Source organism: Trematomus bernacchii, unplaced genomic scaffold (genome assembly GCF_902827165.1).
Source record: "Trematomus bernacchii unplaced genomic scaffold, fTreBer1.1, whole genome shotgun sequence".
Classification (NCBI taxonomy): domain Eukaryota; kingdom Metazoa; phylum Chordata; class Actinopteri; order Perciformes; family Nototheniidae; genus Trematomus; species Trematomus bernacchii.
In genome coordinates this window covers 1,586,102-1,603,190 of record NW_022987733.1, presented here as the reverse complement: position 1 = coordinate 1,603,190, position 17,089 = coordinate 1,586,102, and the positions used below count along the sequence as shown (strand labels likewise).

Here is a 17,089-nt window from a genome sequence, read left to right as displayed (position 1 = left end):
TTAATTTTGACAGCCTATAGAAATTAAGTCAAACTAAAAGTACAGTTTTTATTTTTAAAGTAGGATAATCCATAGTTTGACATTTATAGGCCTGTAAATCTATTTCATTTTCTTAATTCAAAGAGTTAGCAGTAACCTTCTTTGATTGACTGCGCTGTGCAAACAGAGAGAGATAGAGCCTTCTTCTGGCAGATCCATTGTTTGTGGTCACCACAGCTCACTGATACCCAGTTGTTTTCGCTCAGGACAGAGATTGCGCAGCGACCGTCAACAGGATCTGCATTAAAGGAGCTGAGGAGAGAACATGATGGTTAGACAAAGTCTGATTTTATTATTCAAAGTGTTTAGTAATGAATTTCTTACCTATCAATCAGATCACTTCCATCCACCCACTTCCATTTCCCATCTTCAACTCTCAGACCAATCCAGTATCCATTAGTTCCTGAACTCAATGGGCTGTATTTATCGATGATGACGTTCTGACAACAGAGAAACAGATATCAGGTATTTACACCGTCTAAGTAAATAAACACATAATGACCTAAAGACCATTTCACTAAAGGATGGCGTTTATAATCAAACTCAACGATGTCAAATTAATTGCCGTCACGCAAAGAACAGAGCAGGAAAGCAGAACTAAAAACACACAGAGAAGTGTATCGTGCTGACTTTTTATAACAAGATTAAAGACCAATTAGAAAAACTAATATCTTATAAATAAAACATTTGTACATGTTATTGTTCAAAAATTGAGCACATTTTGTATTTAGTACAATAGTTCATCATGTGTGGTTAACATATTGATAAACTACAAGCTTCTTCCTTAATTTACTCTCAACAAAATCCCCAAATGCATTAAACATTATGTCTCTATGTTCAGCAGAGCTGATCAATTATAATTTTAAAGATTCAATCTTAAATTAATTTGGATAGGTTGTATCTTAAACACACACGCACACACACACAAACACACACACACGCACACATACACACACACACACACACACACACACACAAACACACACACACACACAAACACACACACACACACACACACACAAACACACACACACACACACGCACACACATCAACTCTGGAATATTCTTTAATTACCCATATCCTCGATTATTTTTCCTTTCGTCCTGAACAAAGTCCTGCTGCAGTCCTGATGAGAGCGTCTCTCTGATGTGACGGTTCAGTAGACTTCTGCTTCGAGGTGGAGATGGCATCTTTTTAATCTCCTTTTCTCACGTCATGTTGATATTTCCCAAATAGTTTCAACTGGAACTTGAAACGTGCGGTCCTTTCACAGAGTTTTAAAAGAGTCACACATCCAACATATTGGATTTCCCAATGATATAATCATATTAACTGCAATTTGGATCTCCAATGGATTTCTAGGCCCCAAAAACGTATGTTTAGTCACCAAAATAAGATAAGAGATACTTTATTGATCCCGAATTGGGAAAGGTTTGCGTAGCAGCAGCATAAAAATACAATACAAATGAAAAGACTAGAAATAAACAAGAAAGTAGAAAATATACATGTTGACTACATGACTGAATATTGAGGCCTGATCTCCTTTTGCCTAATTTTCATAAAACATGTTACATCATCGTGAATAAGATGTTCCTCCTGACTTGATGTTTTCAAGAAAAAGACAAAAGCAATGTTTTTACACTTTCAAGTAATCTGGAGATTAATCAATCAATTTCTTATATTGAAAACATGCAAATAGCTTGAGTACAAACTGAATTTGAATGGTGCCTTTCTGTGGTGTTGCTTTCTAGAAACAAGCTCTTAAAAAAGTCAACCAAGATACCAGATTGGGGAGTGGAGAGAAACTCCCTCTGGGGTTTTAGCCTTTGCAATCTTTATTTATTTATTTATTTATATAGCACATTTAACACTTTGTAGACCATTTACATACACAAAAACCTATAGAACACTACAGGAAAGGGACAACCCCAAAACGCAGAAGAAGGCCCCTTTAAATAAATGTGTCTGTGTTTGTGATTGAGAGACAGACTGATTGCAGATGTGTTTGATGGGTTGAGTCTTATTTACGGCAGATAGAGGCAGGCTTCTTCTCACACATCCACTTGTGTTGTTCTTGACACCTGACCAGGGTCCAGGTCTTCAGAGACAACGTGTGATAGTCCACATATGCACAGGAAATGTTACTCCCAACATTCAGTGTAGGTTCCTTCCAGTTTCTATGAAACAATACAAAATACTGATTGGCGGATTTGGTTAGGGTGGAAAAGCAAGGCACTTCTGGATTGACTGTGTTAGTTTGACATACACATGTATGTCGTTGTAAGCCATGTAATAGACTGATGAGTTTTCAAGGTTGTACCCTTTCTTTAGCTTTACAGTATGCAATGAGCATTTGGTGATTTTTAAGGATAATGTTTGGATAAAACCTCGGGTGGATTTGGTTAATTTACTTTGAAGCTGCTAAGATTTACCAGTTGTTTCAATCAAAGTTAGTTGCTAAATATCAATGTGTAATAAAGTCCAAAATGTAATATGTCAATGTCAGATCTTCGCCTTAAATAAGGATCATCGTTCAAGTTTATAAAGATGTAAAAAGCCTTACGTATAACACCAGGGGCTTGAATCCACCGTTTTCAACTCCCATTTGTTCTTTTGCCTATTCAGGTTACCACTCAGGCCCATCCACAGTTTGGCATCACCTCCAAATCCACGGACAACTTTCTGTTCGGAAGGAAGGGAATTTAAAATACTTTATCAACTTTGGTTGGTGAGGCTAACCATAAATGAATTGGCTGCAGGATAATATCAGAATATCAGGATTTATATAAGAAATATAACAAATACCTCTTCTGCTTCATCATACAAAATCAACAAATGAGATCCTTTGTTCTCACAGTCTTCTTTTGCGTGCTGCCAGGTATTCTCCCTTGAGGAAAGCTGGTAACAGGTGGACTCGTGGCTCTGCCATCCACTGGGACAACATGGGATGTTCCGTTCTGCTCAGGACCAAACACAGGACAGGACACATCGGGACAAGATGTGACGGGGCGAGACAAGTCAGAGAAGGGCAAGATGGGGCAGAGAACAAAGCATAAGAAGACAACACAGGACAGAAGAAAAAGAAGGGCAGGGGAGGACAGAACCAGACAGAGGACAAATGTGATGATTGCAATAAAAGAAGTCAGAAAGTCTTGAAACATTTTCTAAACAGATTTACATGTTTAGATATTTCACAGGTTAAGAACATTTCAGCAAAAATATTACATTGTCTGACAAAATCTCATGGAACTTCACTCATTATATATATCAAGATATTTTAGCTTGGCCCAAAGTGGTGGACTGACAGAACGACTGAATGACATTGCCAACCATACATATATATATATATATATATATATATGTATATGTATATATACATATATATATATATATATGTATATGTATATATATATGTGTGTATATATATATATATAAATCAATACAGGTGTGTGGTGTTCATATTTTTGTTATTCAGCCAGTGTTCTTGGGTCTGGGGGACCCGCTGCCTTTTTGGGTTTCAATTCAACACAATCAAATTATTTTATGTTAAAATGCTCAACAGATGTTTACTTCATTCCAATTATAAGCAATATAAACAGCATATATGGTTAATATTTGCCCTTTTACATTTGTTAGATCACATTAATTAATTAAAGTGCTACTTGTTTTTTTGCCCGCTGACCGGCTGGTCCTGCGGCTCGTCTTTTCTTTGTAATAGCTGATGCTCAATCTCATCCTCTTTTTCAAAGTCACTGTCAGACTCAAGATTCTCAGAAATGTGATCCTCACATTCTGAAACCTCTTCCTCTTCCTCTACATCATCATCAAATGGTTCTCTCTCTTCCAAAATCATTTGCAAGGCCCTCTGAGCAGAGAATATTTTGGCCATCTTGATCAGCTGTGATAAGGACCCAAACTGAAGAAGCTTTATTTATTGTCTCGCCCCAAATTTGCAGCTGGGATAGAATGTGAACAAAACTAAGATTGGTTCCCGCAAGACATAATGCGGGAATGTGAGAGCAGACAGGTGTCGGTGCTTGCATTTGCCAACAATGTTGCAACCTGGTGCGGGAATGGCAGGGGCAGAAACACAAAAGTGTCACACACAAACACACACTAACACACTAACACACACACAGACACACACATATACCCAACAACGTCCAAAACACATCCTTAGAATGTTGCAGGCAAAACGTTCCACCTTTGTTAACATATCACAATAAAGGAACGTTTTATAAAAAAACTTTCTGTCATCTCAGGCCTCAATAACATCCTGAAAACATCCTCTGAATGTTGCAGTTCTTTGAACATCAGATGAAAACGTTTCTTTAAAACCTTATTAGAACCAATAGGTAACGTTAGCCAAAGTTGTGAGAATGTTCCCCGCATGTTATGCCTTGAGTTGCACACACACACACACACACACACACACACACACACACACACACAGAGAGAGCCCAGACAGGTGCACAGGACCTACAATGTCCCGAACATCCTGTATGTAATATAAATGTGTAGGGGGGGTGTACAGTGGGTGGTCATTGAAAATGTGTTCTGATATATGTTATTCACGGAATATAAGCCAAGGCCATTGAGTGTGAGTTTAAAAAAATGTTATCATATCATTTTTCTTTAGCTAAATAATGAAACCGGGTCCCACAGACCCGAACACCATACAATGGTTAAAAACAGACTCACCCGACTGAATTTGATTTTGTAGTTCGGTGACCATCTGTCCTAACCGTGTGTTGTCATTGACCAGGTTGGTGTTATTGGCCGTTTGCTCTTTGTTTTCCTTTACCAGTTGGTCTCTTTCTTGAACCAGTTGCGTTTTGTCTTGAACCAGTTGATCCTTCTCTTGAACCAGTTGCTTTTTGTCTTGAACCAGTTGATCCTTCTCTTGAACCAGTTGATCCTTCTCTTGAACCAGTTGTGTTTTGTCTTGAACCAGTTGATCCTTCTCTTGAACCAGTTGATCCTTCTCTTGAACCAGTTGCTTTGTGTCTTGAACCAATTGCTTCTTCTCTTGAACCAGTCGGTCTTTCTCTAAAATCAAGGCTTCGATGTTCGCGTTGTTGGACTGGGTAGAACATTCAGCTAGAAAGAGAAACATATAAGAAGTTTTGGTCCTCTGATGTTATCTCTATTGACTTGAAGTGGACACAAATGTTAAAGGTCCCCTATTATACTGTTTTTCATCAATATATTATAGATATATACAAAACATGTATCTGAAGTGTTTGTCTGAAACACCAAACAGATCATTGCAGCATCCCATAATCCCCTCTGTTTCAGCCCTGTTTCAAAAGTGCTGATTCTGTGTCTGTAGCTTTAAATGCTAATGAGCTGCTGCTGGCCACGCCCCTCTGAGACGTGATTGGTTAAAACAAATTGAATGGTGCTCTAGGAGGAGATTCAGGTGATAAGGTGGGGGGGGGGTTACCTTGGTTGGTGATTGGCTAATGGTTACTCAACCCAAAAAAACATTGTGACATCACAAAGTGACCAAAATCGGATCAGCTCATTTTCAGAAGTTTTTTATAAATGGATCAGGACAAAAAGAGAGGGAATCTTTTTTCCTGAAACGTTCAGAATCTCTTTACACAGAGGGGACACATGTTTATTTATAAAATACATGAAAAAGTGGATTTTGCATAATCGGGGACCTTTAATGCGGTGGGATGTACCCAATTGTTAATTTTTTTAACTGTGTGCTGAAGGAAAGTGCTAAAACTCACCTGCTTGTACGATGAACAGCAGGCCGAAGCTGACTGCCACCAAAAATGTAGGTTTTTGACCCTCCTACAAACAGGCAAAAACACACAAACACCAAAATAATAACATTAACATGAAGATAATTATAAGTTACACGCACTGCATTTATCTGTCATTTGTATTGGGTTCATGTCTTTTTTAAACTCTAGCTTTATTAAGGCGAGACACGGCAGGCAAAAACATCGTTTTTCCTGCACTGGTCAATTTTGAGATTTTGTGCTATTTTGATTCCATAACATGTTTTCTTTCAGGCTTTTGGAAGGAAAACGTACAAAATACACATTTAAGTGTTTATTTTACTATAGTTTGTCTATTTGCGTCTGTAGATTTCTCCTAAATTCACCAAAAGTTAGCATTCTAACGTAACATAAAGTACCGCGACCGCTGTTTGCACCATGTCATCAGAGGTATCGTTGGAAAGCTCCGTCTCTCCTGCACAATCTCATCGGATCCAAATATGGTCATTTCCTTTGTATCAGCAACCAATCGTGAAAGTGCAAAGGGGTCTTAAACCAAGAAACGATTGGCTGGTGTCAATTTCTGACAACGTGATTCGTTCAGATGCGTCACGTGGTGTGCTAAAGCACTTCCTGGTTAGCTTTCCGCTAGAAATTTAAATCTGAAAATGGCAAAATAACGGCGAAAAAAACGTTCACAGAGAAGACGACAACAATTGCCACTTGCACAAAGCAAGGTTATACAAAAAACAAATGACCCCGAACATGAAATATCTTCACGGAGTGCGTCGATGCGCAAGCTATCATCCAGATAACAGGAGGGTTTAGCTAGCGTCACACTGCAATCTTTAAAGGTCGTTTTCTCAAAATGAGTTCTATTTCGTCCCTACTGACCGCCAGAGGCGGTGCTTTTAGCACTGGATATGTCCATCGTGCGCATGCGCAGTACGAGTACCAATATCAACAAAGTCACCTGTGACCCACGTCACACCGGCTATATCAGCCAGTGTCATCAGAGGATCTGTTCCTTTCATCTTCTCGCTGCGCGAGAGTACCGTGGCTGCATTCTTGCAGCCTACAGCGTTCAGGTTTGAACGTTTGAACGTTTGATCTGAGGGATTTCTCTGCATACAGCTGGCCGCGGGGAGCTTCGCGACTGATAGTCGGAGCTAAGGGTTGTTAACGCGTCCTCCAGGAGCTGTGGCCGGCGGTGCGCCGTGCAGAGCCTCGACGGACAGGTTCGTGTCAACTTGTGGTGATGGCTGTGTTCCCGCACCCTCTCCCAGCTAAGTTGTCCTGATTGCTGTCTTGTTATTGTCGGGCTACTTTCTGGTGACGACAGTGTTCTCGCCTCCTCTCCCATAAAGTTGCCCTTATGATGCTCTTTTGAAAGTTCTGCTTGTGGCGTTGTGCCCGAGCTATCTTTAGCATTTGAGTTCCCAGCTTTCGCTGCGTCTCTTTTAATAGTATGGAAAGCCCACAGTGCCATAATTTGCCTGTTTTTTGTTAGTTGCAGAGAGTAAGGTAAGTTCTGGCCAGAGTTACTACTGTAACTACGGTCCTAGGCCATGCAACTACGGCATGGTTACTGCTGTAACCATGGCCTATGGTTCTTGCGGGCTGTTCTATTCCTTAGAAGCTAATTAGCTTCATTCTCAGCGACTGCAGTAGCGCTATATTGTTGTATTTACCACTCCTAGTGCTAGTCTCCTAGCACTAGGATGGGTAGATGCGGAGAACAATCTTCACTGTGTGTGCTGTGTGCTCCGCATGTGTGGCCATTCACCGGCCACGGTTACTTTTGCCATAGTTACTACTGTAGCTACGGTTCTAAGCCGTTTAAGTATTGGCCATAGTTACTACTGTAACTACGGGTCTACGCCTTGTAAATACTGGCCATAGTTACTACTGTAACTACGGTTCTAAGCCGCGTAAGTACTGGCCATAGTTACTACTGTAACTACGGGTCTACGCCGTGTAAATACTGGCCATAGTTACTACTGTAACTACAGTTCTAAGCCGCGTAAGTACTGGCCATAGTTACTACTGTAACTACGGTTCTAAGCCGCGTAAGTACTGGCCATGGTTACTACTGTAACTACGGTTCTAAGCCGCGTAGGTACTGGCCATGGTTACTACTGTAACTACGGTTCTACGCCGCGTAAATACTGGCCATAGTTACTACTGTAACTACGGGTCTAAGCCGTGTAAGTACTGTCCATAGTTACTACTGTAACTACGGTTCTAGGCCGTGTAGGCACTGGCCATGGTTACTACTGTAACTACAGCTCTGTGCTGTTCTCTTCTTTGGAAGCTGGTTATCTGGTCTTAAACATTGTGTTTTTTTACTTGATTTCGCTTGATTGTTAGCAGCAGCCGCTTGACTAACACCTTGCATGGACCGTTTAGCTTCATTATTTAACTCAGCTGGTGAAGGCAGTGCTCTCGCTCCCGCTCCCGGTAATGTTGCCCTGTAACGTATCACTGGCTATTAGCAGCGGCCACTTGGCTAACATATGGCGTGTTGGGTGTAGGTCATTCACATCCCCCTCTGTGTTCGGCGAGTAGGAGCAGTGCTCTACTCTTTCCGTTCAGCATTTAGCCGGTGAAGGCTGTGTTACCGCACCCGCTCCCGGTTACGCTGCATCTGGCATTTGTCTCTGACTCAACCAGTGAAGGCAGTGTTCTCGCCCCTGCTCCTGGTAGACGTGTACTTGATTCTAGCAGCAGCCGCCCGGCTAAGCTGTCCTGTTGAACTTCTTTATTTAATCCAGCTAGGTGAAGGCAGTGCTCTCGCTCCCGCTCCCTCTGCTGGTAGCTCCGTGCTTCGTTTACTCGGCTAGGTGAAGGCAGTGCTCTCGCTCCCCGCTCCCTCTGCTAGTAGCCTTGCACTTTCATTTACTCAGCTAGGTGAAGGCAGTGCTCTCGCTCCCCGCTCCCTCTGCTAGTAACGTGGGTGTAGGACATTACACCCCTCTCGTGTTCGGCGAGTAGGAGCATTGCTCTACTCTTTCCGTTCAGCAGGTAACTGGTGAAGGCTGTGTTCTCGCACCCCGCTCCCGGTTACGCTGCATCTGGCATTCGTCTCAAACTTAACCAGTGAAGGCAGTGCTCTCGCCCCCGCTCCTGGTAGACGCTAGACTGCCTTGTTTATTAAGCCAGCTAGGCGAAGGCAGCGCTCTCGCCCTCTGCCGGTAACGTGGGTGTAATTACATCCCTCTTTCTGTTCGGCAAGTAGCAGCACCGCTCTACTCTTTCCGTTAAACAGGTAGCTGGTGCAGGCTGTGTTCCCGCACCCGCTCCCGGCTACGCTGCATCTGGCTACCCACAGAATGGCTCATTCATGTGGGCTGTCCCCTAAGGTGGATCGGTTAGCTGCCATCATGGAGCAGACAAAGCCGCTCCTGTTGGCCCTTCAGCCAGGGGCCGGTGTGGGGGCTACTAGCTTGCCGCCTGGCCCGCCTTCGGTTGCCACACCTCTGCTTGAGGATGCCATGTCGCTAGCGGCTCCGGCTGAACCGCTTCTTGAAAAGGGGGGGGCGGGGCCCCGCTCACCCCCGAAGAGGCTCCCCACTCCTCTGCTCAGAGCTCTTTGCAGGGCACGGAGGACGGCTCCATGGCGGCCATTATTCGTGCGGCCCTGGTACGCTTGCAGCTTCAGGTTCCGCAGGCCGACCCAGGCTAGCGCCTTCTTCAGGCATAACCCTGCCCCTTTCATTCCCACTGTTCCTCCTTTAGAGGAGTACCTGAGGGAGCTCCATGCATGCTAGAGACACACCAGGGCCCTCTCCCACTCTGCTGCCATGCAGGATCCGGCGAGGGTGGGGCTGGGTCGCTTGCCATCCATTGAGCCTGCCATCGCCTCCCCGATTCTGGCCCCGGATGCCAGGCGCCCTCGGCCTCAGTGCAGGGTCACAAACGAGCTGCTCTGTAAGGCCTACGACACAGCGGCACGGGAACTCCCTCTCCCATCTGATACTGGCTGTCTCTACCTCTCTGCAGCAGGCTCCGGCTGAGCCTTCTTTGCTGGGCCTCAGTGATGCATCACTGCAAGCCTTTGCCCTAATGCTAGGGAATTGGGACGAGTCATGTCCTTTTGGTGCAGACTCGTCGCCAGGTTTGGCCTGCTTAGTCACCACTGTCGGAGACATGTCCTCCGTAGTGTGCCAGTCGAGTCAGGGGAGCTGTTTGGGGCAGCTGCCCTGTAGGCATTGGAGCGTGCTGCCCAAGCTAGGCAGACCAGGCAGCAGCTCTCGGGTCTTTATAGGCCTGTGCCCACTCCCAGCAGGCCCAGGGGCCCCTCTAGCAGCCGCACTCAGCCACCAGCTTACAGTGGTGGTCTGCACAGGTCCCAGCGGCCCACTCATCCGTTGTGCCCCCGGCTGCCGGCCTTCTAGGCGGCCTCGTGCCTCAGAGCCTTACTGGCCTCCCCCCAGCAGCAGCTCAGCTACTGGGCTGTCTGTACTTCCGGCCCTTGGGTGGTTTTCACCTTAACCCAGGGGTGCAAACCGCAGTTCCGGCCCCTAGCCTTCGGCCGGGCCAAAATGACAGTCGTCAGCGATCCGGCAGATGCCCTAGCTCTAGCCCAAGAGTTGTCCGTCCTTCTGCCCAAGGAGGCAATCGAGCCAGTAGACCCTCTGCTTAGCCCAGGGGGTTCTACTCTGCGTACTTTCTCGTGGCCAAGAAAGTCGGCGGATTTCACCTGCTCTTGGACCTCAGAGGAATCGACAGATTCCTGGAGGTGCTGCCATTCCATATGCTGACCGCAGCACATGCACAGGGGGAGTGGTTCGCAACCGTGGACTTTAGGGATGCCTACTTCCTCGCGGGCCGGGCAAGAGGGTGCCTGATATTCAGTTCCTCCGGCCCTTGGGCAGACTGACGGCTGCCTCAGCCGTTGGGCCCTTAGGCCCGCTGTCGTTGTGCCCCATGCAGATGTGGCTGATCAGCCTTCTCTTGGATGCCAAGTGGCACAGGCACAGGAAAGTCAGAGCGTTGCAGCGTTGTCTCCACTCTCTGTCACGCTGGAGGGGCAGGGTCTATCTCCTGATGGGCGTGCCCATGGGCGCCATCCCATCCCGCCAGGAGACCGCCACCATAGGTGCATGTCTCTTAGGGTGGGGTGCAGTGCGTCAGGGCAGGACCGCTCAGGGTCAGTGGTCTGCCCAGGAGTGTGCACGCCATGTCAACGTACTAGAGCTTCGGGCTGTGCAGCTTGCACTCACGTACTTTCTACCCCAACTGAGGGGCAAGAATATGCATGTTCCTTGGGACAGCAGGTACACTGTTGCCCAGACGGCAGTCCCTTCTAGATAGTGGACGTTCTCACTCCACTCTGAATTTATGTGGCTGCTATTTCTGCCCGACATGTTCGGGTCGACGGCGCCACGGCGGGGTGCCTCAGGTCGGTGTCCCTCTTCCTGAAGAGGGGCTTTACGGCAGCGTCCCCCTAGCACCCCGAGGGCTCCGGCTGGGGACCTGCCCCTGCTGCCGGATGCCCTATCATCTCCTCCCTTCGAGCCCCTGGCTTTGGTGGCTGCCCACGAAGGCAGCATTTCTGCTTGCCATGGCCTCAGGGAGGCAAGTCGGGGAGTTACATGTCATCTCCATAAACGATACATGCCCGAGGTGGGACTCTCAGGTGTTGCCCTTGGCATTCCTGCCCAAGGTGCTTCCACAAACCCACTTCAATCAGCCTGCCCAGCTGGCACGCTTTGACATTCGGGAGAACGGCACGTCGAAGTTGCTGTGCCCTGTGGGTGCCCAAAGGGCGAATATCGAGGCTACTGCCTGTATACGGCAGTCGGAGCAACTCTTGTTTTTGCCATAGCGGCACTAAAGGAGGTGTGCCCTCTACCAGTGGCTGCCCCACTGGGTCGTCGATACCATCTCACATGCCTACGGGGCCAGTGGCCGCCCCCTGCCAACTGGGCTGAGATACCACTGCAAGGAGCATCTCAACATCTTGGGCTGCCCCGAGAGGGGCGCCCCTGGAGACCATCTGCGCTGCGGCGTCGTTGGCGTCTTCTGGCACATTCTCCAGTTATCGGGTTAATGTCGCCACTCCCCATTCTTTGGGCGTGGTCCTTTTGCCGAGCTCCGCTGCTTCCAGTAGCGAGCCAGGGCTTGGATTCTTCATGACATGGTTGGTATAAGTCATCCAGTGCTAAAAGCACCGCCTCTGGCGGTCAGTAGGGACGAAATAGAACGATAGTTACGGCTGTAACTACGGTTCTATGAGTCCCGGATGACCGCCAGAGTTTCCTGTCACTCAGAACTCTTGTGTGCTCGCGAGAAGATTCTGGGAACAGATCCTCTGATGACACTGGCTGATATAGCCGGTGTCACGTGGGTCACAGGTGACTTTGTTGATATTGGTACTCGTACTGCGCATGCGCACGATGGACATATCCAGTGCTAAAAGCACCGCCTCTGGCGGTCATCCGGGACTCATAGAACCGTAGTTACAGCCGTAACTATCGTTTTTTCTCCTACTCTGAGTTCGAAATTTCCACTTCAGTAGCAGTTACATACACCAAACCTTCCAGTTATATTCCTATCAATATTATGAAGGCTTTTACAGAAGGGTTTGGTCATATATAATTCATAGCCTGAATTATATAACATTTTATACCTAAAAACATGGTGAAAATTGATATATTAGGGCTGTTGACAGTATTTTCTGATTTATGGAGTGATACAAAGAGATATCCAAAATCCCTTCTGTAAAAGCCTTAGATACTAATATGACTACAAAATGAAACAATAATTTTGATCCTGGCTTTATCCAAAGTTCAGATTTCGATTCCTGAAATGTGTTAAAATATGCGCATATTTCACGAGATAATAGTCATTTGCATATTTAAACATGCTATTTCAGAAAACTTGTAATACAAAAAACATTTGCCTTATTGTAAGTAATTAACTGGAGGAATTTCTAGCTGATATCTTTAAGTTAAAAAAATTACCCTATTCACCTGGGGTGTCTCGCCTTAAGCCCTTTCAGTTTTCTATACTTAACATAAAAATTTATAATCGCATCTTTTTTTGTACAGTAACCAACTGAACCATGGAAATAGAGTTGCACGGTGGAAAAGATTACAGTATAGGCCGACTGAGTATTTCCCAGAAGAGTTAACACACTCACAAATTAGGAGGAAGCGGTTATATTGAAACATTCTAAAGTATTGCTGATGTTTGCTTTTAGAACATTGTATTTGATCATCGCTGCACATAATCTTTTACAGTAAAAAAAAACACAACTTTAAATTTGAAGATGTCCTCAATATATATTACGACTAGTAAATATAAAAATATACAATTAGAAGTAATATTCCTGTAAGGCAGGGACTCTGCGATGTATGGTAGAGTAGTCATTTTAAATTAAATAACTTTAAGGTAACACTTTATATTAAGGTACACAAATTCACCATCAACTAGTTGTTAATTAACATGCATATTAGCAGTATATTGGCTCTTTATTAGTAATTATAAAACACTTATTAATGCCTTATTCTACATGACCATATTCTACAATAATAGGCCATTAGTTGAGAGTTTTTCCTCAATAACCCTCGAATTAGTGCTTATTTATTGCAAGTAGCGAAGTTGTTGTACATGAGTTTTGGTCTTAATATGCTCTGCTCAATATGGGCCTAATAAGGCAGTAGTACCACAAGAATAGTAATTCTCCCATAATAACACTTAACAAATATGATCTATTCTTATGTAACAATTTATTTCCTAGTATATGGAAAAAGGGTGGAAGCATTCATGTGCCTCCTGTAGAAGCTTTGCAGGTTGTACTTTAATTACACAGCAGTTTGGGTTATGTGGGCCTAGTTCGTATGAGAAAATATTGTCTCAACAATAAAATCCTCATACCAAAACTGAAAATGCACTTACAACACACACGGTCGACATGTCTTCAATGTGCTGAGGTAGACGGGTTCAAGAAGGTTCATCCGGAACATCTTAAGATAACAGAGGATGTGCCACTAATCAGTTTTAGTGCTGACATAGCAGGTCCTTTTCCGACCCGCACTCCCAGTGGGAACAAGTATTTCCTTTTGATTTGTGATAATGGAGGAAGTCATAAACATGTATATCCTCTGACCAGAGCAACAGGGAACACAGTGTCTGCTAAAATGGCAGAACATATGTATGTTTCCTAAAACTGAGAGAATAAGAAGGGATAATGCAACTCACTTTAAAAATGAGAAAGTTTTGTCACTCTTACAGGATAATGGGATCACACCTATCTGCTCGTTACCATATAGGTCTCAAACAAAGAGCAGAAAGAGGTGTTAGAGCAGCCAAAGAGTAGATCATAAAAAACTGTAAAACAAATTGGGACATTCCAATCAATTTGACAAGGCTGAATATATTCCTATGTATGGAAAAGCTACCTAGGGCAAAGGTCAGTTCATATCTAACTATCACACCTTTTCAGTTTTCAGAAATCGTGTAAGGGTGACTAGAAAGGGGCGAAGTCCAGAAAAAGGTGAGCTTAACCTGTTAAGCCCTGAGCCTGTTTTTCAGGTCTCAGGCTCGAAAATGACATTCCCAGAACAAATGACCATATCTTCCCTTCTAAAAGGGTTAAATTAATAATCTTTTTTCTCAAAGTAATGATAAACCTGTGAGTTGGATGTAGAAAAGTCAGAATCAATATAGATGTTTTTTATTTTAAAGAAAATTCAGATTTTACATAGTAAAAAACTGTAAATTATAGTGTCCGTCCAAAATGTATTTTGTACTTATAGTGAAAACTACCCTTGGATGATGGGTTAGTAGACTAAAAGCTTTAGGAATCCAAAGTACAACATATAATAAGTACCCTGTATCAAGATTGATGCAAAACAAGTGACATTTGACCTTTTTAGAGAGATTTAGCAAAAAGAAAGTAGTTCTGGGGTCATTTGGGTGGATTTTCCATATCTCTGGCCCCCCTTGGTCGATTTTGATGGTTGACACCTCTTTCTGACCGTTAGAGCCAATAGAATCGAAGGGGGAGTCCCCCACACACACTCATTGTGAAACGAAAAGGTGGGGGCTTCGCGCATGTAATTTTCCATCAGAGTGAACCTATCTCTAGCTTTGACATCTGGAAACGGAAAAGCAGTTTTAATGCTTATGGATTATCAGAAATCATTTCAAAGGGACACAGACACATTAGATTAACCTATGGATTAACTTCAGCAGCGTTTTTATCGTTTTAATGCCATTGAAGACCACTTTGGAGAGACTACAGAGCCATGGTAAAAATGTTAGCATTTTTACCTAGCGTCACCTGTTTTGATGTCCGTTTTTGCTTATAACGTCGCAAATACATATAATTCAGTGGTAATGTCGGTGTCAATCGATTCTGTGTCACCTCACGATGTGAAACGATATGTTGGATGTGGTGAAAAGATAAATAATAAGGTTTTGTGAGTGATCTTCGGTGCAGTAAGGTGTTAGCATTTTTCGCTCGTTGCTAATTCAGAGGTTCAGTGTTAGCATTGTGGGTTTTATTTTGAAAAAAAAAAAAAAATGATCAGTTAGATTAGTTTCTTCCCGTTACATGGATATAAAACATTCATAATTTATTAAATGAACATGCCCTCAGACACTGTTTCCTGCAAGATGTTGCGGCAGTGCCCCGGTACCGGGGTTTCTCGGGCTTAACAGGTTAAAACTAAATTAGAAGGTTTGGATGTAGTGTCCTCAATCTCAGGGAACGTAGTTTCACTCCAAAAGAGGGGGCCGGTTCACCCGAGCCAACTGAGTCTAGAATCCAGATAGGAATATGGCTGCGGCCTACCCAATCCACTAATGATGCTATCAGTCTCACATCACATGACATGTTTTGCGCACACACCGTGGCAGTTTACGTGCTTTCTTCCACAAGAGAGGAGGGCTTTTTGTGGGATCTTCCTGCAAGTATTTAGAATGTGTCTTAGTAAGTTGTGTACCAAGGGATATTTTATAGAGCAAAAGAGGGATTTTAAATCTTAGTAACAAGCAATATCTCAATTGCAAAGGATTTAGTAGTAGAACTGTTAGAATCCTTAGTGCATTATACAAAGAAAGAAGCAAGACAAAACTCTGTCTATTAGCATAGGGTTCATTAGACCTTGAATGGGGAATACCTCAAAATCAAAGAGGAAATGGCAAAACAACTTTTATATTATTTTATCATTGTTGTTATTTACATTATTATTTTTCTCTTCACATATTCTTAATTGTTATATCCCTGGGATCGCTTAAACAGATTTAACGGGTCGTCTGAAATGAAACAGCAGTTAATTGAACCTGGTTCTTCAGGAGTTAATAGAGGTGAGATCTTGCTGACGTTGGTGGATCTGAGCCAAGCAGTAAACTTACAGGGACTCAATATCTTCTGTTTGGTCAATTAGTAGGTCATTTGAGTAATTTGCCGGAATAAGTTAACAGGCCTCTCAACTCCGACAACTCATAGCCCCCCCCCCCATCAATCCATGCCGGTTGATCAAGTTTGATAGTCCTATACCCCCCGCCCTAACCTTCCCTTATATTGTGCAATCTTTAGTCCTTGAAAAGTCCTATAAAAATACAATGTATTATTATTATTAGACTGACAGGTATCAGATCTTGCTGTGTAAAATAATCTTCCTGAGAGGTGTCACTTGTGATGTAGTCTGTGTGGTCTACAGTGAATGTATTCCTGACAGCCACAGGGGATAAGAATCAAAGGTTCCCATAGGATCCCATAGAAAATGCATGCGGGTCATTTTTGACCCACTTATGGAAGCTTGGGGTAGAAATACAAAAACTACAATTTCATAAAATGTATACAATTGAAATTAAAACATTTGAATGGCATGATATCCAAAACATGTTTTTTGAGGAATAGCTAGAATATGAAATGATAAAAAAATGTTATTACAAAGACACTTCACCTCACCGGGTCAAAAAAGACCCACTTATGCATCTAAGGGTTAAGGAAGCCTGCGAAACCCAAATAAATTATTCACATGGAAAAACAGTTACAAGCTGCCATCTAAAGTAAAAATGTCAGAGATAAAAAATAAATAAAAAAACTAGGGCTGTCAAGTTAACGCGTTAATAACGCGTTAACGCAAAAAAAATTTAACGCCACTAATTATTTTAACGCGATTAACGCATGTGTATTTTTTGTCCTCGCCGCCCCGTAGTTTCAGAGCGCATCGAGTTTAAAATACCATCTACAAGCTGATGCTGACAGCCCCGCTCCTGCCGCCCGCTTGTGGCAGACCACACTTCCACGCTCACCGGCAGGCCCGGACTGGCCATCGGGAGGACCGGGAGGGAG

General features: G+C 43.8%; 2 protein-coding genes across 3 annotated transcripts in view; both read right to left on the bottom strand.

Annotated features, from left to right (window-relative positions):
- The window catches only part of LOC117494829 (C-type lectin 1-like), a 59,002-nt gene extending 56,940 nt beyond the window's left edge, over window positions 1–2,062 (bottom strand). Inside the window, exon 1 of the mRNA XM_034145815.1 lies at window positions 1,115–2,062. Within this exon, the coding sequence (XP_034001706.1) occupies window positions 1,115–1,118 (4 nt within the window). The 5' untranslated portion in view covers window positions 1,119–2,062. The remainder of the gene's footprint in view (window positions 1–1,114) is intronic.
- LOC117494828 (C-type lectin domain family 10 member A-like) overlaps window positions 1–17,089 on the bottom strand; it is a 99,868-nt gene that overhangs the window by 75,221 nt on the left and 7,558 nt on the right. Inside the window, exons 3-8 of one of the 2 annotated variants that reach the window (XM_034145812.1) lie at window positions 5,782–5,845; window positions 4,950–5,140; window positions 4,742–4,844; window positions 2,846–2,997; window positions 2,604–2,722; window positions 2,069–2,217 (exon numbers count right to left, since the gene is read on the bottom strand). In XM_034145812.1, the coding sequence (XP_034001703.1) occupies window positions 2,069–2,217; window positions 2,604–2,722; window positions 2,846–2,997; window positions 4,742–4,844; window positions 4,950–5,140; window positions 5,782–5,845 (778 nt within the window). Of the gene's footprint in view, window positions 1–2,068; window positions 2,218–2,603; window positions 2,723–2,845; window positions 2,998–4,741; window positions 5,141–5,781; window positions 5,846–17,089 lie in introns of both variants that reach the window. The other variant, XM_034145810.1, reaches the window with a different exon arrangement.